Source organism: Limanda limanda, chromosome 15 (genome assembly GCF_963576545.1).
Source record: "Limanda limanda chromosome 15, fLimLim1.1, whole genome shotgun sequence".
In the NCBI taxonomy this organism is placed as follows: Eukaryota; Metazoa; Chordata; class Actinopteri; order Pleuronectiformes; family Pleuronectidae; genus Limanda; species Limanda limanda.
The window spans coordinates 11,431,091-11,454,166 of record NC_083650.1 but is presented as its reverse complement, the minus strand read 5'-3'; the positions used below and the strand labels follow the sequence as shown (position 1 = coordinate 11,454,166).

Sequence of the window (23,076 nt, the reverse complement as noted above, 5' to 3'; positions counted from 1 at the left end):
ACAGCGCCATCAGCTGTCGGTGTCTCGCTCCCTCTCCCCCCCACCCCCCTCTCTCTCACTCTCTCTCTCTCTCCCTCTGCTGGGGCTGTCAGTCAGTCGCTGGAGGATTAGTCGGAGTTTCTGAGCATCTGTGAGTACCTGAGTTTGTTTGTTGCCAAATTTGCTGCTGGTGCTGAGGATGGGTGATGATGGTGAAGATGGTGCTGATGCTGGTGCTGATGGTGCTGATGGTGGTGATGATGATGGTGATGATGATGGTGATGGTGCCTCGGGCTTCAGAAGGACGCGTGGCGCGCTCCTCTGGGACCTGACGCACAGAAGAGCCCAGAGAAAGTTGATCTCCGTCATGATCTCCGCGCAACTCCCCCCCCCCGTGCAATACGTGGATGAATGAAGAAGACTGCGTATCAGTGATCAGTCAAATAAGCTTAATTTGCTGCTTTATCTTCACTCACACGAACTGCTGTGGTTGAAGCGTCTCACACACTCTGGGTTCTCTGGAGAGAAAAAAGAAAAACTGCAGAGGATTTTATTGTTGTGGTTTTGTTACATTTTATATATTTATTGAAATTTGTTGTAATTGTTGCACATTTTCCCTTATTGTTTTATAGTTTAAACGAGTTGCTGTTTGCTTTTTTTACTTTGTATGTGCATTCAGAGTTGTGGGAATTACTTTGCAGTTTTGAGATTGATAGATTTATATTAGATAGATATTATATTTCATACATTTAAGAGATAAATGGCTGATGAATTTAAGAGTATAACTTTTTAACACAGCTAAAATTGTTGTCATCATCAAGTTTTTGTCATGTATATGTGTGTGTTTGTGTTTGTGTGTGTGTGAGAGTGTACGACTGTTGTCATTATCATTATTATGTTAATGAGGTGTTATAGTGCGACTGAGTCCTATTTTTTCATTTTAACTGTGACAAGAGATGGAATGAATTGGCTTTTAATTTTAATTGTTGATTGCTCAGAATGACTTCCTAGCATAATTTACTAAGACTGGGACAGCCCTTTGTTTGTGTGTGTGTGTGTGTGTGTGTGTGTGTGTGTGTTTTCTGCAGTGAGTGTCCTTCACAGAGAAGAGCTTCTGTAAGAGTGTGTGTGTGTGTGTGTGTGTGTGTGTGTGTGTGTGTGTGTCTGCGTGTGTGTGTGTGTGAAACTGAAGATGTTGCTGGCTCTTTGTCGCAGTGTTATCAGGATCAGAGCTGGGCTTGAACGCTCCAGAAAGCACATGCTGATGTTGCACGCTTTGATAATGGCCTCTTAATGCCGCCATAAATAACCAAATCGAAAACATTCCTCTGCTTCAGACAACATTTTCCTCCACAGCTCTTTCACGCTGTTTGACGGGTTTACGACCAACGACTTTCTACGACGCTTCCCACCTTCGCAGCACCGGGCACACTGTAGTTGACCCTGCAGAAGTTGCATCCTGTGACCTCCGATTAAAGCAGCAATTGTTTTTATGAATCCCTGCTTGTGGAAGAAGTCACATCTAATCCCGTCGTCTGCATCTTCACTTGACGACGGGAGCGGACTGTCCCGGGTTTTTACTGCAGTGGAAGCGACTGCATGTCCTTGACTGGATAATGTAGCACCACACCATTCTATCAGGCCCGTCCCCAATGGTTTCAACCACTCATTTGTCCTTTTTCACCTCATCCATCCAGTCATTATTATGAATTATAAGTGATACTTCACTTTTTCTCCATTTACAGACTGGCGTTAAACCGTCTCGGTGCTAAAGTCTTTCATCATCTAAAAGTAAAGTAGTTTTTTTTTACTCTTAATTGTTTTTCTCCAAGTGCATTTTCACCCATCAAGATATTTCCTCTCGTTCCTCTCTTTTAATTTATAGCTCGCCGCCTTTATCTAACATGGAGTATATCAGCAGGTCTGTAAAGCTGCCTTCTGTAGTGTGGAACTGTTCACCGCATTTGTCATTACATTCTGTTCTAATGGGGAGAAACCGCCTCATCCCCAGCTCCCACTGTTGTTAATTAACCCCTCTTCGCTAAAAAGCCACGAGTAGACACCGCTACCGCTTCCCCAGCCGGCGCTATCTCCCGCCGGGGGAGCTAGCGCTAGCCCCTTGCCATATTTCTGCAGGTGTCAGCAAAGGTGCTTCCTCTCCGCACCAATGTGCTTTTGAGAGTATCACTCAAACAGCAAGGCGTTTTTTTTTTATCTGAAATTGAATTGTTGAGGGAGATGTTAAGGAGCCATACATCACCTGGACACTCAAGAGTGAGCAGAGAGTGAAAGTGTTCTGCGGCAGAGTGGAGGCAGGGACGGGAACGGCTCAATGGAACGAGTACGACCACGAAGGCTGCGTTCATAAATCCTCAGGCGGCGCAAATCAAGGTGTCAGCTTGCAAACACCATTCGGTTTGTGTGTGCGTCGTGTGTGTAAAGTTTTACAGTGTCGTTAATGATGAGTATTTTTATTTTAGCCTTAAGAAGGTGACCTTACTCCTTTTCCTTCACCCTCCCTACGTCATGTTTCTCTTCATTGTTTTTTGAGCATCAGAAACTCCACCTCCACCTGTCTGCGCTTCACAAATCAATAGGATCGGTTCGGCCATGTTCACCTTCTCGTCCACTGACCACTAAGAGAACCCATCACACAGGCTTTGTATCTAAGAACACTTCCCCAATTTAGAGCTGGTCCCCCTCCCTCAGGGAAGAGAGCCCCAGGCCTGTTAGATGGGGTCATATTGGTTTCCTCTGTGCTCACTTGGCCTCTGGCTAATGCCCTGCTCCACGTATGGATTTTCTGTCCTGTAATTCCTCAAGCTGTCTGCATGTGATCGGTGGCTCAGATATAATCCTGCAGAATGCGGCTGATTGCGGTGGTATATCTTCATCTTTATGTCTCGGTGTAGCGGAGAACTGTGCCAAAAAAAAACACCGATGTTTGCCCCGATATGGATTTGGAGAAGTAGCAGAGGAGTTGCACTTTGCGAGTGTGTGACTTTAACCTTTTGTCAGATTTTCATTTGCCTGAACTGCCAGGACGATTGTGCGCTGCAGTTTGGTTGCAGAGTGTGTGTGTGTGTGTATACAGCACGTGTGTGTTTTCTACAGTAATAAAGCATTGTTTTGCCTTTTAGTGCAAAGTGAAACATTTGGGGAAACAAGATGTTCAACATAGTTTTCCTCCGTTTCAGCTGCTGTGTCAGCTGTTGTGTTTGTGTCCTCAGGTGAGGATGTTGTTGTGGCTGGTTCTGTTCCTGCCTGCCCACTCCTCGGCTCAGCGATCAGATCCCATGTTCTCAGCTATAACCAAGACCGCCCTCCCTCCTGACTACGACAACAACCCCACCCAGCTCAACTACGGCATGGCCGTCACTGACGTGGATGGGGACGGAGATCTGGAGATATTTGTAGCCGGGTGAGAAACGGGGAGCAGAGGGTGGTGTAAACTATAAAAATTAAATTAATTTCTCGCATTATGAATTAGCCCCTAAATCCCCTTTACCTTTCATAAAGCATTGCAGGTGCTCATTATTTTCAATATACACAATTAGAGCAGCTAATTAAGTGCGGAGGCTTAAGTAAAAGTGCACCGTCATTTTCCGAACTAAAGGTTGAAGACAAAGGCAAGAGACTGAAAAGATGTGAGATGTAAGGGTGCCCTGAGGCTCACTCAGCTGATGAAAATGGATGTGATTGGATAGTGTGCCGTTGATGGGAACAGTTTGGCAAGCAGGCCTCTATCCAGTGAAGCAGGGACGAATTTCTCCGTGCTTAACAGAATATAGATGGACCAAAATGACCCTGCTTAAGCAGCTATCATATTCAGCAGGCATCACGGAGGAGGGCCCCACAAAACTTCATTGAGGATGAAACCTCATTTCATTAGGAATCAAGAATTTTGCGGATGGAGCGTTTCGGTTTATGTTATGCTGCCGTTGTTGACCTTCTGTGCTTCCGCGCGGCATTGGTCAATCTTTTAATGTTCCCGTTGCACCTGGGATTATGGGTCAAGTCACGGTGATGCCACGTTAAGAGTCAGAACAGAAAAGAGTGTTTTAAAGTGTTGATGGATCAGAATTCTGTTCTTTATGTGGCCTCATTTAAAGACTATGTCACAAGGGCAGAGTTTCAAAAGATTATATACTTTTTCATATACAAATAAGACATGATTTGAGCCTAAATATCTAGAGGCAAAATTAGATTTTGATTATTGTTACTTCACCATGTTGCAATTTAAGTGATTTAGGAATAATAGTCAGATTATAGCAGTGTCGAATATATAAATTTAATTTTATGATGAAATAATTAGATTGGTGAGTTTAAAGATCCTGAAAACCAATGTTCTCAATATAAACTAGGCACTAAGTGAGGCCATACCTCTGACAGGGCCCAACACTCAAGGGGACAGTCGGTGAAAATGACAAATAACGCAATGTTAAAGACAAATACAAATTCCTGAATTCCCTGATGAGGATCTGTACCAAACTTTAATATGTTTTTCTCTCACCCATTCTGCATCCTATCACCAATTTTTGCGGAAATCCGTCCAGTAATTTTTGTGAAATCTTGCTCACAAACAAACAAACTAAAACAACCAACAAATAAACGGACAGCTGTGGAAAATATGACCTTTCTGGGTGGAGGAAATTAACTGGTCCTTTCTGAATTAAATTCGAAAAGTTTCTTTAATGAATATCTGTATTTTTGTTATTATGTAAAAAAATTACGTTACACAAGTCTATGCACCAATTCGAATCTAGCCAAATCTACGCAAGTAGTAAGATTCTTATTTACAAACTTGTGATGCTCAGCCTCAGTCTACATTTTGATGGTCTTAGTTGACTTCACTTTTGACACAGTAAAACTTTCTAGTGGTTTCAGAATCAAATTCTGCATAAAACTCTCAAGAGTCTTGAGCACAATCCTCTGTAAATTAAGGACAATAAAATTGTCTTCAGGGTTTTCTGTAAGAACCATCATTAGTAACCTCTCAGGACTTCACTCAGGCTTCATGTTGTCAGTTAACATCTTGCCCCCGGTGTCCGTTGACAGCTACAATGGACCGAACCTGGTGCTGAAGTACGACAAGCAGCAGAAGAGACTTGTCAACATCGCCGTTGACAACCGCAGCTCCCCTTTCTACGCCCTGAGAGACCGCCAAGGCAACGCCATCGGAGTGACAGCGTGTGACATCGACGGAGACGGTCGGGAGGAGATTTATGTCCTGAACACCAACAACGCCTTTTCTGGTACAGTGCAAACCGACACGAATGCACACTCACACAGGGGTTATAACTCAGGGGAAAAAGTAGGAAAATCAGTATGCAGATATTAAAGCTTATCTCATCTGAGTCTTCATCAGATAACACATAAGCTTTGTGATGCTATTAATCAATCCGAGAGCTGCCGAGAGCTGCCGAGCGCGCGGCGCCAAAAACCTGCAACACCTCACCTCTGTCATTTTTGTTTAAAACCTCCTGACACACATTTCACACTTTCAGCCACGGCATCGCACTCGTACGTTTCACCCACAGTTCTTGTATTGCGTAACGCCTCTCTGCACTCCACACAATCTTTGCCTCTCCTCAACTGTGCTGAACGTCTCTCCGCATCAAGGTCGGGCGACATACTCTGACAAGCTGTTTAAGTTCCGCAATGGACGCTTTGAGGATCTGCTGAACGATGACATTAACGAACACAGAGACGTAGCAAACCGTATGGCTGGGCGCTCAGTGGCCTGTGTGGACAGAAAGGTACAACACGCACGAACACACTCATGCACACACTGTATGCAGATGCACGCTGCCGACACACACACACACACACTCCCTAGAGTGTCTTCTGTGTACATGCATGGGTGCCTCTGTTTGTTTACCAGTGATAACTCATGCCCTGCCTACGCCGCCCTTCTCAGCATGTGCGATGACAGTTCATTTGGGGGAATGGTGTGCCATTTTCTCTCTTCTGTCCATCGCACCAGTGTAATTATAGAAGCCAGGGCTCGTTTGTTTTATAGAACATCGCACGAGGGGAGGAGTGATGAGTGCACACTGCTGCTTTCTGCCCGTAACATTTTCTCTCAGTCCCTTTTCCCATTGTTTTCTTCCCTCTTTCCACCTCCATTCCTGCAGTTTTCCCCTCAAACCTGACTTGACTCCTTCTTTGTCTCTTATCTCGTACACAAGCGTACAGTTCTCACTTCCAATCAGGGGACGGGATAAAGATGGTAATAGTGGGAACACGACAGTAGAGATTACAATACGTGTTTTTTTTAAAACCCCAGTCCCATCTCACTGAGCACTGATAGGTTACGCACCTGCCAAAGCGATTGGAAAGATATCAACTTTTAATGGTTAATGGTTTTACAGGAAGCTTGGTGTGTGTTCTTCCGTGCTAGTTCAGCAGAGGGACCAGGAGATTACATTTTCCTATTGTTGAGCAGATTGTGAATAATACCAGGAGGTTGCACCGGCCAAAACTGGAGCGTGATGTTGGCCAGGTAGCTGATGAGTTTTGTTGTTTGTTTACACTTAAAAAAAGTTTTGTTATTCAGTAAAAAAAAGATCAGGGATAATAATTTGTTCAAGGTTTTTTTCTCTCCCACTCTTCTTGAAAGGGACGTCCAATCGATATTCTTACGCAAGCTAATGAAAGTTACACATTGACGGGTTTTGCAATGAGCTTATTGATTTTAAAATTTCCTTTTTAAATATGCAAATGGGAACGTTACATTGGAGGTGGTGCCTCATTCCGCCTCACTCACCGCGGCCGCTGTAAAGGCCGTGGGGCCACGTGCACTCTGCACACATGCATGTCCCACCATTCAAAGTGTCAGTTCCAGTGACAGAAATTAGCCTTGGGTTAAGACTTATTGAAAAATCATTGACTTTTAAGTCTGTTAAGTAACTGCCAGTGGCCTTCGTTGCAGTTCCGTCTCATTTTGTCAAGTTCTAAGTGTGTGTGTGTGTGTGGGTGTGTGCGTGTGCGTCTGTGTGTGAGAGTGACGGTGTGTAAATCTACCCACTCCTCCCGCCTCAGCAGCCCATAATGTGACGCCTGATGACATTTACATCACCCAGACTCATTTACTTTTCTTGTCTTGTAAAAATATGTTAAGGTTAACACAAACGGTGAAAAGGTGTGTGTGTTTGGATATGTGCATGTGTTTGTGTTGACAGAAATATGTTCGGCCTGGTGGGAAAGCTCATTGGAATCGAGTGTGTAGTCTATTAGTGTGGTTCCGTCTGTGGGTTTGTGTCTGCAGGGACTCTGACTGATAATGGAGTGTGAAATTAATCTCCAAAGGGAGGCAGAGGCAGGAGCATAGGGAGAGGCAGAGAAAGAGAGAGAGGGGGGCGGGGGGTAAAGGGTGGGAAAAGGGTCGGGGCAGATAAGGGGGGGAAGAAAAGGTTTGATTGGAAAAGGTTAAAATATGCAGATAATATTCAGAGATAGGGAAGAGTTTTAAAAAGGTGGTTGGCGGAAGCGTCTGGTTTTTATTTTATATATGTTTGATATAGGTAACAAATCCTAACTGTTAATCAGTATTGTCTGTGTCGGAGAAGCCTGATACATATTTTCCCTCGGTGTCATAGAACTCCACATTCTTGTCCAAGAACGACTAAAACTGTTCCCTGGGTGACATATACCTCTATTAAGACAATAGCATTTCTTTAGGTTGGTTCTACACAATCTCTCTGCTGCTATAAATACTCGAGAGGAAGTATTTTTATCCATGGCTGAGAATAGTCCCCAGCAACACACAATTTACTCCTATTTGAGTCATCTTTGGTACAAAAATAAAAGAAATAAAGAAAAAAAAGTACAGTGTCTATAAACCCACACAGGATCTTTGTCAGGTCATTTTATTTTTTTTAAATTAACAAATTCAAAACTGTTATTTTATTTCTGAAAAAATATGCAGCATGTATGTAGTAATAACGTTTTCAGTTTTATAACATTACTTTTACAGCCTAGCTGACCCGTCCTGTTGCTCAATACGTTTTAAGCGTTGTTTTCAAATTTTAAAATTATACTAGTGGCAATTTTAAAAAAATGTACATCTTCAGGATTCTGCAGCCTGGAGCCACACCTTTTATTACATACATGAAAATGTCCAAAACCTCCATTTTACTGTGGTTGCATCTCAAAAACTATAAGCAGCTTAAACAAGTTTAAGAAACGTATAAATGGATTGTTTGGGTTTGTCAAATATCATCAAATTCTTTGTCACCCTACAGGATATTTACTTCTGGTTTCTTATTGCTGTAATTTAAATCATAATAACTTCTATCATGAGCTGATGTTTTGGCCCAGAGCATGATTTCTGAGCTCAACGCAATAAGCATGATATCCCCTTTATCAATATTTATTAGGTACAGTAACAATAAATATAAAAAAAAAGATAAATGAAATAAAAAATTTATTTTCTTTTCCTCCCAGGGTACGGGACTTTATGCTATTTACATAGCTAACTACGCCAGTGGCACCGAGGGTCCTCATGCTCTCATAGAAATGGATGGAGTAGCGAGTGACCTTACGCAGGGCGTCATTGCCCTGTCCAATGTGGCTGAGCAGGCCGGAGTCAACAAGTTCACAGGTAGGTGTGGAGATATGACTCAGTGTGTTTGTGTGTTTGTGTGTGTCTGTGTGTCTGTGTGTGTGTTGTGGGGACTTAAATCTGTTTACAGAGTCACTTTATGGGGACAATCGCCGGTCCCCATAAAGTAAATCATTACACTCTGAGATGAAGGCACGTTTTAAGATTAGAATAAGGGGTTAGACAAGTAGTAGTTAGAGTAAGTTTACAGGAGCTGAATATAAGTCCGTCATGGAGACACAACTGTTTGTGTGTGTGTGGGTTTGTGTGTGAGCCTGAGTGATGTAAGATCATCAGGCACTTCTGGACCTTCAGTCTGATTTACACAGACATCTGCAGAGGAGCATGTGCTGCTTGTACCCGGAGCGTCTGAAATATAGGACTCCAGCACAGAGAGGCTGCTCGACAGGAGGAGAGTAAAGGAGAGCTGGACAGGGGCCAAGCGAGGAAAAGAAAGAGAACATGATGAGTGTAAGCGTGCGAGAACATAGAAATGACTAGAGAGAAGTGTTAGTGGGCTCTTTTGGCCCTGTCAGCTGTTTACTCCAGTCAAAGTCACAGGGAAGCCAAGGGGAAGGGCGACACTCACATAGATCAGAGCGGCTCAAAAGCCCCGACACGGTATCCATCTCTGCCTACAGGGTGGGTCCCCAAAACTTCTGAAGGTTTGAATAAAAGTATGTGGACGCTAGTACACCACTGTGTAGATTATGAGCAATTTAAGTCAGTCTACTCCAGGTGAGATGACAAAAAGGATTAAATAGATTTTATCCTCCGTGGAGGTGAAATAGAAGCTGACGGTGTCACTCACTGATTTATGGAAATTTAAATGAGCAAAACAGAAAGTGGGCATCATTGTCACTGTGGCTAAATCTGTATTGAGCAGCCTTCCTGGCAAGAGAGTTGCAGTCAACAAATTCCATATACAGCAAAAGCAGGGAGTCCTGAAGGCTTTTGGCACAGAGAGGAGAGGAGTTCAAACCTCCAGTAAGGCCCAACAATCTCCTTAGGAACCCACATTTAAAATCACTAGATCTGGATTTTTATTTGGATCTGCACCACTCGTAAATATCACTCCCCTGATCCATGACTTATTCCCAGACAAATCAATGTTGAAAAACAGCCTATATCTTGCAATGTTAGAGCAAGTTAAAAGAAAAAATCCGAATCCTTCCACCAAGTTATTTGATAGTATAATGTAGCTTACAAATAAATGCATATGAAAGCACAACAATTTTGAAAGGAGTAATAAATAGTTTAATTGAGTCTTTTACATTTGTATAACAGTCTTTTTCTTAGACGTCTCACAATGTCAAAGAAACAGACAAAACAATTTCCTTTTGCCCCCTGATCCAGATCTGCACCAAAATGTAATTGACTCTTCCTCATGCCCATCCCCTCTACAACATTTAACCGATATATTTTTGTATAATCCTGCTAACTAACTAACAAACAAAGCGCAGATAAAACATAACTTCTTTGGCAGAGGTATGTAACTGGTTCAAATCACCTCAAGTATGTTTGCTCTCCCTTCACCATTTCCGCTCCATTTCTACTGTCAGCTATAAAATAATAAAGAACAGAAATAAATCTTTAAAAATGCTAAATTAATAAGAGAAGAGGCTTCAGGAAATAATGTATCACAAGGTCAAATTTCTATTTATTCCATATTAACACATCTAATTTATAAAATCTCATTCACCATGTTTACAGATTGTTATCTCCCTGCTTGGCATTCATCTATCTCATCCTGACTACTTATAATTTGTGTATTACTTTATTTATTTTATTATCACTGACAAAGCAAATAAATATAATTTTGGGGGCAATGAAGAATATCTAATCTAATCTAATCTAATTTAATCTCATCTAATCTAATTTAATCTAGATTAATTCAGCATGTTACCCTTTCATGCACACTATTTCAAAGTGTTGTTCTGTATTGTAAGCTGCTCTCTCATGGGACACAAAATATTTTAACTGAATTTTACTAATTAAACTAATTTAAATGATTTTAAACAAAATATCTGACCTTGAAATAACATTTACTTAGTTTGGAAATAAGAAAAATAAAAAAGGATTCTGGGCCAACTTAACCTTGTGATGTGTGTCGTCTTAACTATAGAAGAGAAGAACAATAAATGTCAGAATCCAGAATCCATTTCAACATGATTTGTTTCTTTGATGACAGTGTCCATCATGAGTGAAAACTGCTGCCTCTATGGTATTATAATGTGTCCACTGGAAAGACCTTGAACTTGATGCCCAGGTAAGTTTTAGAAGTGGGAGGTGACTTCATATTTGTGCGGAACAGAATCAATCTTCATCAAAAAAAATTTAGACTTTTTTGCATGCCGGGGGGGGCAGAGTGAGCAGGCTCCGAAATCCTTGCTGTAGATGGAGATTCATCACATGCAGTTAATCAGTGCGGAGGGACGATGAGTGAAGTTGTATATCTAATGGTTACATATCTCTGGAGAGACATTTGTGTTTTATGACCACTGGGGGCGAGTGGTGTTTGTCTGCGCTCGTGGAGCGGCCCAGTAAATCAGGAGCGAGTCTTCACCCACTGACTCTACGTACTGGAAGGACAATCAAAGCCCTTTCAGCTGCATAATTAGACTCCGCCGGTCGGAGATGAGACACTTGAGCGCAACACTTGACTTTATAGAATGTCATCGGGAAATCCTGGGGTGATGCTGAGTGTACTGAGCAGTCGCAAACATCTTTTCATCAGGAGAAAATCACTGTTAGCTTTTGCTCAATGCAAAAGGATCCCAGCGTGTGTCGCGTCTTTGCATTTTCGTGTTTGTTTGTGTTCGTCCCCAGGTGTGTTTGTCTGTGTGAGCGAAGCCCATCAGTCAATGACTGCGTCCGCCCTGCTCGGAAGGAAATTGCCTGGAAAGACTATAATGATCACCGGCTGATCTCTCTCGCTCTGTGCTCTGTTATTTCACCTGTTCATCTGCAGCTTTTTTATATATTTAAAACCGTCTGCCGACCCTTAGCTTTAACCGTCTGCATTTATCTCATCACAGAGGCTGGTGTCTGTGTTTCTGTCTGCGCAGGAGGACGAGGCGTCGTGGTGGGGCCCATCGTCAGTCAAACGCTCTCCGATGTGTTCTGCGACAACGAGTACGGACCCAACTTCTTGTTCAGGAACAACGGGGATGGAACGTTCACGGATGTGGCGCAGCAGGCTGGTGAGAGGAAACATGTGCAGTAGATGACATAGATTATGCAAATTTGGCTTTATGTGATTAAGTCATATTACCGTATGACTGTAGGTGTGGAGGACCCCATGCAGCACGGCAGAGGCGTCGCTCTGGCGGATTTCAACCGTGACGGCAAGACAGACATCGTCTACGGGAACTGGAATGGGCCTCATCGCCTGTACATGCAGCAGAATAACCGTAAACACAAGTTCAAGGTGGGTTCACATGTGTTTTCCTCGGTATTTGCCAAATCCACATTCAGATAAGTATCAGCATTTAGACCAAAACGTCTGTATACCTGTTTGTAAAGATGGGCTGTAAAGGCTGCTGACAGAGAGAGAAGAAAGACACAATGGAAAAGCACCTGAGCACAGACTAACTAGACCGTTTCCATAAGATGTTATAGGTAACAATGACCATTAACCCCTGAAAATTGCTCCTTAACATTAAACCAACTTTAATATATGACCTCATCCCTGAAGATGATTTGTGCCTGAGCGAATCAGCTGCCTCGTTGCTTCACGACATCATCAAACAAGATATTTCCTCATGGTTTAGATTGAGAGACTGAAGTTCAGTTTGTAAACTTCAATTCAATCAAGCCACATACTCATGGATATCAGTTTTCTAAATGTGCCTGATATTCGTTGGTAAATTGGTGAAAATCTCAAAAATTGCCCTTTAAAATGTTAAGGAAAGTGAAAATTGAACCCTCTCTGAAAGTCAATACGTTTTTCATTGGCCTATACCTCATATCACTACCAGGTTTCAATCAAATCGGTTCAGTAGTTTTAGTAGCGTAGTCCTGTTAACAGGCAGATGACAGTATCTCGTCCTTGGCGGATGTGAACATTGACAGAAGTTGTATGAAGAGGGAAAATAACTGGAGCTTTAAAATGAACTCTCTGCACACATGACTAATGACTGTAGAAAGCACCTGCAACCACATCCTTTATCAAAGCAACGAGTGTCACTGGACACATTACATTACATTACATTACATTTCATTTAACTGATGCTTTCATCCAAAGCGACTTACAATAAGTGCATTAAAACCCGAGGGTACAAACCAAGAACAACAAGGAACAAGAAAGTACAATTTCTTTAAAAATAAAGCAAGACTACAAAATGCTAAAAGTAAGTGCCATTTAAGTGCTACTAAATTGTTAGCTTCAACATTTTTTTAGTTTTTTCTTTTTTTTTTATTCAAGGTATAGTCGGAAGAGGTATGTTTTTAGTTTGCGGCGGAAGATGTGTAAACTTTCTGATGTCCGGATGTCGATGGGGAGCTAATTCCACCATTTAGGAGCCAGGACAGCAAACAGTCGTGATTTTGATGAGTGTTTGGCTCGCAGTGAAGGAGCAACGAGCCGATTGACAGAAGCAGAGCGGAGTGAACGGGCTGGGGTGTAAAGTTTGACCATGTCCTGGATGTAGACAGGACCGGATCCGTTCACAGCATGGTACGCGAGTACTAATGTTTTGAAGCGGATGCGGGCGGCCACTGGTAGCCAGTGAAGGGAGCGGAGGAGCGGAGTAGTGTGAGAGAATTTAGGTTGGTTAAAAACCAGTCGCGCTGCTGCATTCTGAATGAGCTGCAAAAGTCGGATGGCACTAGCAGGAAGACCTGCCAGGAGGGAGTTACAGTAGTCTAGGCGTGAGATGACCAGGGCCTGGACCAGAACCTGCACTGCCTTTTAAGTGAGAAGAGGACGTATTCTCCGGATGTTGTACAGCATGAATCTACAGGACCGTGTTGTTGCAGTAATGTTGGCAGTCAGGGAGAGTTGGCTGTCGAGTGTCACTCCCAGGTTCCTAGCGGTCTGAGTGGGGGTTAACACGGAGTTGTCAAAGTTAATGGTCAGGTCGTGGATCGGAGAGTCTTTCCCTGGAAGGAAGAGTAGTTCAGTCTTGTCAAGGTTAATTTTCAGGTGGTGTGTGTGCGGTCATCCACTGAGAGATGTCAGTCAGACAGGCAGATATTCGTGTTGCTACCTGTGTTTCAGATCGGGGAAAAGAGAGGATTAGTTGGGTGTCATCAGCATAGCTATGGTAGGAAAAGCCATGTGAGTGAATGACAGAGCCGAGAGAGTTGGTGTACAAAGAAAAGAGGAGAGGACCCAGGACAGATCCTTGAGGGACCCCATTAGTGAGAGGACAAGGTTCAGACACAGATCCTCTCCAAGTTACCCGATAAGTGCGGTCATTGAGGTAAGATGAGAGCAGGGAGAGAGCAGAGCCTGAGACACCCAGGTCCTGAAGGCAGGAAATAAGGATCTGGTGGTTCACTGTATCAAATGCAGCAGAGAGGTCTAGAAGAATAAAGGCTCCATTATGCTTCTACGTATCCGTTTCGCGGAGAGGGACGCACGGATACCAGAGTGTCTTTTTGATTTTTGCTTAAGATAGAACTAAGTCTTTAACAGAATTGGAATGAACAATCAAGCACTTTAACCTTAGCTGGGTCCTTTTTAACTCTCAATCACTTGAGTGAAACTATAAACAGTATACAAAATCAATAAACAAACAAGCTCCTATCTCAGACAATTCAAGGTATGGCCAAACAGTTCAAACTATCAATCTAGTTAACCTAAGCAGATACAGTAGTAATCTAGCAGAGAAGCTTATTAAAGAAAATACTTTGCCTGAATCCAAGTAGTCCAGTAGAATGACACCCCAGAAGTTCAAATGCACACTAGAGTCAAATGAGTCCGGCTCAGTTTCCTCTGTGTCTAATGAACAAGCAGAGAAAAGACAGCGGTCGACAAGGGAATTAGCATGAGTAAAGATGGAGTGGGATTTAAAGATGGACGCGTGGTTGATTTACTCAATGACCGACTCTGCAGACGACTCCTGTTAGACAGCGAGCAGCGTGCATGTGTTGTACAGACAGCGGCAGCCTCTGCTGTATAAATCCACAGAGGTTTTGTATTTGGTGATGTATGTGTCAGGACCTGCGGCCGCATCTTTTACCAAAGAGATAAATGTCACATGAGACATCTTTATAGGGGTCAAATAAGAGGTTAATGTGTGATGGTTAGCCCAGAGACAATACCATCAGCATGACAAGTACACACCCACACACACACACACCTCACACACACAAACCCATGCACGCACTAACACCCAGAAGACAAATTAAATTAACTGGCCGATGTTTCTTTTAAACCCAGATTGTTAAATCACAAGCCCACAACACATTTAAGACCCCTTTCCCCCTCATAAGCTGACGCTCCTACTAGCCTGTATTGACCTTTGGCATGCATAATGAAGCTGTTGTATCACTCCAGTAAACCGCTAATTAAATTGGGCTGAAACAGCAGCTTGACGGGGTAGTGGAAAGTGCCGATTAGGCCTGTTTGTGCTTTAATTAAAATCTATTACCGAGGTTTTCCCGGCGAAAGCTTAAACGTGCACACACGCGGAAGCACAGCCTCACATATCTCATACGTATTTAAAGAGACGGAAAAAGGCCAGGGCAGAAGTTTCTTGGTCGGTGCACTAAAGTGCACAATGTTGCCAGATTGGAAATGGCAAAGTAACGTTCCAAAGGCTCAAAATAGTCGTATTTGGAGGATAATTATCGTGGCTCTGGCAACCCTGAGATCGGTTGCCCAATGACAGACTCTCTCTAGAGTCAGCTCGCGCAAGAAGGTGGAACGTAAGGGTGGTACCATTTCCAGAACTTGGAAGGCCGAAATAACTAGTAGGCTATGTGAAAGACCCAGAAACACAAATATGCGACGAGGCAAAAAAAAAAAAAAAAAAATCATTAATAATTTTTTTGCGACGAGGCAAAATACCGGACGTTTTTGGAATCCCTGCCGGACGCATTTTTTAGGTCTCGAAAAGAGGACATGTCCGGGAAAAAGAGGACATGTCCGGGAAAAAGAGGACGTCTGGTCACCCTAACTAAAGGCTGAGTAGGAGCCACCTTATAATAAATGGATGTGAGGCTGTAAGGTGGTGGAGTTCAGAATTAGATGAATATAATCATAGCCTATTATTTAGATCGTTATTACAGCCAGTCATAAATCTTGGATGATGAAAATATGAGTTACATCCTAAATTTAAATCACACTCAAGAATATAAATATTTCAATTTTATTTACTATATTTGTTAAATATAAAAAAATGAATTTCCCAGTCACAATAAATCCACTAAAGTTGTAAATACTTACTGTCCATTTTGAGAAATGGACAGTAAGTATTTTTCATAAACCGGTCACAATTTTCTTTCAAACTTTCTATCCTCTTTTCCTGCAGGTTTCATGTTTCTCTCCTCCATTGGTGTTCGGGTCTTGTTCCTCTTATGACACATGTATGCGTCCTATTGTTCCTCTCTTCCTCCCTCGTGGCCTCAGTTCACCATCTCCTCTCCTTCACCTGAGAAGCAGAAGGTCACTGTAGGCAACCCCCCCCCCCACCCCCCTCCTGCAGCTTTATGAGCCTTATAATTAAAACAGGGAGTAAATACTGGAGGGAGTGAAAGGCCGCTCTATAACTCTTCCCCGACTTATCACCGTGTCACTGAAGCGAGGCGATATCCGTTACTTTCTCATGCAAAAAAAAAAAAAGCTGAGGGGACTTTTTTGGGGGGGCGGTGGGGGACAGGAGAGTTGCAGTCTTCTTCTCTGATGCCAGAGGACGTAAAAAGGGTCTTTGTTCTCATGTGGAGGCTTCAGACGAATCTGTTTTCAAGGGGTGACCTACAGATCAGTGAGTAAACTGATGACAGTTCAGTGTCTAACTCAAGGACCGGACGCTGATTATTGATGGACACGTCTGCTGTGAAGATGAAACTTGTGACCTTATGTTCGGGGTTATGGAAGCATTTCTCTACCCAGTGACTCGGCTCACACATCCTGTTCACCTGTTATGATGTAGAATGTAATAACAGGAATTAGAAAATTCAGGTAAAATTCTTTAAATTACTGTAAATTATAACTATAATTATATTTCATAATTAATTATTACTCATATTTGCAAATCACAGTTTGTCTCTTAGGGCTTAACCTGGTGCGACGGCATCTGAATTTTTTTTAAATTTATGTCGTTATCACAGTGTTTTTATGGAGCACTCGTCAGAATTCACTAACTGCACCTCTTCTTTAAATGAAATAAAGTGGCCTTGAGCAAGAAACTGAACCTCCCACTGCTCTGTGGTTTGGGCCGACAGAGCAGACAAAAACAAACAAAACTCTGTATATCAACCTCAATTTCACTTGGGAGACAAACACATTTTATAATTGTATAATTGTATAATTATAGAAGAACAAAAATGACATTTGCTGTATGTTTATGGAAGTGTTGGACGTAGCAGTAAAGCAAACTCTGGCTCTTATGCAAAAAGTGAAAGAGCAGAACTTTCATTGAAAAAGCTAAATAAGAATTATATGAGAGTGTAAATAAAGATTCCTCCTCCCACTATACGGAAACGAAGCTAAAATACCCTGCATACAAACGCTGCCATCTCGTGCATTTGGAGCCAGAGTCTGAACAGAAGCCGGTTTGAGCGGCGGTATCGAGCTCCCGCTGCTACACATTCTCAACCAATCACTGTCAATCAGGACGTTTCACCTCATTTTATAGCATCAAATAACTAATTAAAACCAAACTAACCGGAAATGTATCACTTGAACAAACATCAGTGTGATAAGATTTATCTAAAATGACAGAAACCATCTTTGAGAAGAACTTGATATGGTCTATGTCCCTTCCACTGAGATGGCGGAGGTGAGATGTATGACCGATACTGTAACCGGCCACCAGGTGGCGATTAAGATGCTTTGGCTTCAGTTTTAGGAGCTCATCTGTATATATACAGGCTGTGGAGAAACCCAAATACATTGGATATGATGTTACTGTTATTATGCACAAATCTGCTATGAGCATGGCAATAAAGACAAATATTGTGAATCAATTCATTTTTAGAGCAGGTGAATTGGATTTTAACAGTTTCAGTGTGTTTTTCTGATTTGCTTTAACATAAAAATAAAGCTTTTCGTGTGTGTGTGTGTGTGTGTGTGTGTGTGTGTGTGTGTGTGTGTGTGTGTTTGCTTTCATTCCCTTAGGACATAGCATCCCAGAAGTTCGCCATGCCGTCTCCAGTCCGCACCGTCATCGTTGCAGACTTTGACAACGACAATGAGCTGGAGGTCTTCTTCAATAACATCGCGTACAGGGGCCCCTCCGCCAACAGACTCTTTAGGTACTCACACATATAGCTAACAGTAACACACGCACCCACACACACACATGCTGAATCAGTATGGCAGTAAGTTTTAATAGTGCCTGCATGATGAGCTTAATGGACTTCTCTTGCTTCTTGATTTAATATTCTAAAACTAGGCCTGGAAGCTGAGAAGAATTTAAACATCGCAGCCAGGGATACTTATCTAGTCTGGCATCCCGCCTCCTCCTCCACACATGAATGAATCTTTCATTAAGACAGTTTAAGGTCTCCTTTTTGGCTCACGGTTTTGCTTCCTCTCCAGATAATATTAATGAACTCAGCCCTCAAAATATAATTTATGATACATATCAATTGTAAGGACGTAACAGGAGAGTGAACGCGTCCTGTCTGAATAAGAATCTGATCTGGCATTATTTTTCTGAACAGGATGCAGAAATCAGGGTGAATCTTGCTTTGAGCTGGTGGGTTAGAACCAATATCTAATAATCAGAGTCAACACCAGAGCTTTCCTGGATCAGAATATTCCTTTACGTCGGGACAATGGAGGAAACCTGAAGTCTTTCTGGACACAGTGATGGTCACCGCTCCACAGCTCGTGGCTCTAATATAAAGACGAATCAGCTAATTCCACTCTGCTCTCTGGCTCCAACAATTTAGCTCAAGCTAATTAATTAGATACAACTAATCAATATTTAGCAGAGCTGTGGAGCTCCATAGCCAGGATCAGCACATTAGTACACTGTGAAATGAAATTATACCCTGAGGAAACATGCAAATAGAAATGCTTTGTCACTCGTATATACTGCGTGAATTTCAAAGTCATCGATTGACGATGTTTCACAATTTACAACAGATACAACAAGTAAAATCCAGAAAATCAAGGTATAAATCAAGATAAGAGAGAGAGGGTTCATGACCGGAAACTGTGGAAAGCAAGACTGGACTTTAAAATTTAACTTGATAATTTAACTTGATAATTTAATTAACAATTTAATTAACAAATTGTCAAGTAAATATTTAAGCAAATAATAAGCAAATAAATACAAATTAAATAAAAAAGATGAACTAGATATTCAATCATTCTATGTTTATATGAGCTTCTTCTTATGTTTGTCCACAGGATTTTTTTTGGCTGTTCAAAAAATGCTTATATTAACTTACAACTACATTAAAGTGTATTATAAAGCATGTCTATGTACTGCTAAAAATATACTGCGAAATACAGGCACTGCCATTCTGATGTATTGTTGGGGAGTGTATAACAGTTAACACCATTATTTAGAAGCTGAGCCAATGTCTCATGTAATCAACTATTCAACTTTGTCTACAAATAGATGTGGTGGAGTCTAAAGTGAGATATAAATATTGGACATAAAATTGAAATACTAGAAGTAGTTCATAAAGTTAAAGTACAAGTTAATCAACATTGAACTCTGTGAACGTGTAGTGGCTGTGGTATCAATGTTTTTACAGAGGTTTGATGGGTAAGTGCTGTGATGTTGATTTGACAGAGTGAGCAGGAGGGAGCACGGAGACCCGCAGATAGAAGAGCTGAATATTGGGAAGGCGTCCGAGCCTGAAGGAAGAGGAACAGGTGAGACTCAACGAGATCTAACAGAGGCAGGACAGGCGCAAGCCTCATGTCTGATATTACAACAGTTCCCCAATAGATGGCAGCAGAGCTCCACTGGGGATCTGAGTGTCCCCATGAGCTTTATAAAAGAAAAATGACACGTTCCACATAATTAGTTCTGTGACACACACAGTGTCCATGTTTCCATGTATGAGGAGAATAAATGATGTAGTATTGACTGTTCTATGAAGTGCATCATTACTCTGTGACTGTTCTCCAGGAGCTGTAGCCACCGACTTTGATGGCGACGGCCTGCTCGAGCTGTTGGTGTCTCATGGGGAAAGTGCAGCGCAGCCGCTCTCTGTCTACAAAGTCAACCAGGTGAGGGTCTCTATCTTAAAGACATCCTCATGTCAACACTTGACCTTATGTCACTCTCTCTGTCTTAGGGCTCCAATAACTCGTGGCTGCGAGTGATTCCCCGGACCAAGTTCGGTGCTTTCGCCAGAGGAGCCAAAGTTGTGTTGTACACGAAGAAGACCGGCCCACACACACGGATCATCGATGGCGGCTCAGGATACCTGTGTCAGATGGAGCCTGTCGCCCACTTTGGCCTCGGTAACACTGCATTTACAGTCTTACAGACACATGACTGTTGCAGGAATTGTGGAGGTCTCTGTTACACATGCTCTCTGCTCTGCCTCAAACCACTGATTATACATCCACCAAGGACTCTATGTGTTCACCCCTGTCCATTGGTTTGTAATCAAGATAACTCAAAAACCACTGGACAGATTCCATGAAACTTGGTGGAAGGATGTGATATGGAACCTATTCAATTTGTGCAGGTCCAGATCATGGGACTAAAACTATTTTTCAACTCTCTTAAAACTGTGAGGCCTTTTCAACATTATCTAAACCAATTTCTAAGGGATTCATGGATCCTGATGAGAACAATCTGACATTTTGTAATGAATACAAAACTTTAAAGAATTTAATTAACTATATTTCCACAATAATCTCCCCTAAAGGACAGACAGAGAGATAAATGGACAGAATGAGCATCACAGAGTCGCAGTAAGAAGGAAGATTAAAGCTCTGTTTGGGAAGCATTGTTTCAATAACTCCTGTCTGATTAGGCACCCATGGGGGAGTCAGTTATCTTTGTGAGGGAGCAGGGTGGACAAAGAGGGACGAGCTGGGGGACAGGTGCCGCAGCTGGAAGCCGGCCTGGTTACCCCCCCCCCACCCACTCCCCCTGGGACAGTTTGCTGGTGGCCATCCAGGGCTGCTGGCCCACCCACCACTGCTCGCTGGCACCGCTCACTGAGCCTGTTCTGTGTTAGGACTGTGCAAGCACAGCTCAGCTCCAAGAGGCCCTCAGTCACTTTTAATGCCTGATTACTCATAACACACTTAAAGAACAAACTTTCCACACCATCCGTGGCGTCGGGACAGAACTCCACACTTGAACTGCGTCACAACATTCTCCACAGGCTAAATGAGAGCGTGTCTGTGGGAAGAGAACAGGTGAGATGTTCTTCGGCTCTCGGGCAGCACACCTGCTTACTGGATCACTGTGTGGCAAAGTAAGCCGAGATCTGTTTACACTGAAAAATGCCACTTTAATTAAGGGCTGCAGAGGTCCTGTGGAGAAGGACCTTCTCTGTGCCTGATTGAAATAGTTAATAGAGAGAGAAACCACTGTCTCTTACTCTGTGTGTCAGTGAAGAGGAGGATATATTAACCTACAGTAAGTCGACTCCTGTATGAGCCTCTGTAAAGGTCATGTGAATATTGAACTGTGTGTCGTCTGTGCTGTTTGTTTGACCAGGTAAGGATGTGGCCACCAACGTGGAGGTGTACTGGCCAGATGGTCGTTCAGTGGCCCGACCCCTGGAACCCTCAGAGATGAACTCAGTGCTGGAAATCCACTATCCAGTACACAAGGAGGAAATCACTCCAACTGTAGAAATAAAGGTACAGCAGAGTTTCACGATGCTCAGAGAATCTGGTTACCTGCTGGATTGTATCAGCAGCAGAACGACCCTCTGTGGTTATTATCAAACTAAAGGGCAGGAGCAGCACTGAGGTAAATCAACATGACATGATAAGAAATTAACAGCTTTATTACCTAGAAAGCTTGTGTTATGGGGGCTTGGCTTTGACGAGAGGGCCGGTGGGAGGGTGGGACTTAACCGTTGTATATATAAGTGTAGCTTGCTCTTGCTAGCTTTCCCAGGATTACCAACCCTAGCTTTGAAAGAAAAAAACAACATGTATAGAGGCATCTGCATTTGTTAGCTGTTTTTCCACTTGTTTACTTTGCTTTAACTTGTCACCTCTATGTACAGTGTCATGACATCATAGTGTTTGATTTAAAAATAACCCGATTAAACCGGTTGTGCCTTGCAGTGTGGTCATGGGTTTGCTCTGAACGAGAACGGCCGCTGCACTGGTAAGTTGAAAAGACTCATCGTCCCTGTTGACCACCTTGTATTTTGTGCCCTAAATTTAAAGCAGGAAGTGTCTTCCCTCCCCTCCCCTCCCCTCCTCCCCTGCCTCCCTCAGATAAAGATGAGTGTACCCAGTTCCCCTCTGTCTGCCCCCCCGACCGCCCCGTCTGCACCAACACCTATGGCAGCTATAAGTGCCGAGCCAAGAGGAGATGCAACCAGGGCTTTGAGCCCAACGATGATGGGTCCGCCTGTGTGGGTAAGTGGTCCTGGCAGAGTCCGGGTATAGACTTATTTGGATTACCAGGATCTGGAGAACAAAGGAAGCACTGCCGGAGAACCAGATGCCTTAAGCTGCCATTAATTACTCTGGTTTTGAGTAAAAAGCTTAGAGGTGCTAACATTCCTCCGACCATGTCCCCTCTCTGCACCCCGCTGTCCTGCATGACTAACCCCCCCATCAGAATGGGCTCTCTTTTTTTCAGCCATAAAGACGCAGATGTTGGCTAACTTTCTCCTGCCCTCTTTCGCCTTTGTCTCTGCAGCCCAGGTGGCGTACTTTGGGGGGACGCAGTCTTCCGGGCAACGCAAGTGGTCAGGCCTTTCCTTCTGGTTGCTCTCCATCTCTGTGCTGCCACTGCTCTCCACTCATCTTCAGACTGGACTCCTGTAGCCATCACTGTCCTTTCCCCATCCGAACTCTCACCACTGCTTAACGGGGACGTACAGAAACTCTCAGAGAAAACTCTTCGCTGAAACATCTTCTCCTCTACAGATCTCGATATTTACAGTCTCAACCCCCCCACACCTCCTCATCACTGCTATGTGTCACCTCTTGGCTCCCAGCCCCCTCTGGACTATAAAGACACACACAGGGAGCATGCTCGCTGGGAGCTACGGGGTTCAGAACCAACTGTGTCACACCCGCGGAGTCCTCACGTCATCACCTGGCACTTATCTTAGTGGGACCTGAACCGAGGCCAAGTCAATAAGTGGAGCCGTGGCGTATAAACCTCTGCACGTACGGATCTGGCTCGGCACACCACATTCAT

At 43.1% G+C, this 23,076-nt stretch overlaps 1 protein-coding gene across 1 annotated transcript; it reads left to right on the top strand.

Annotated features, from left to right (window-relative positions):
- The first annotated feature begins 2,773 nt into the window (after positions 1-2,773).
- crtac1b (cartilage acidic protein 1b) lies at positions 2,774-22,697 on the top strand. Its single transcript, XM_061087650.1, is given in 17 exon segments — positions 2,774-2,906; positions 2,909-2,950; positions 2,953-2,972; positions 3,210-3,400; positions 5,038-5,234; positions 5,602-5,738; positions 8,428-8,584; positions 11,653-11,787; positions 11,872-12,014; positions 17,874-18,010; positions 19,507-19,589; positions 19,849-19,949; positions 20,018-20,186; positions 21,403-21,548; positions 21,984-22,026; positions 22,140-22,283; positions 22,570-22,697. Coding segments are annotated over 17 exon segments (2,106 nt in total).
- Positions 22,698-23,076: the final 379 nt, after the last annotated feature.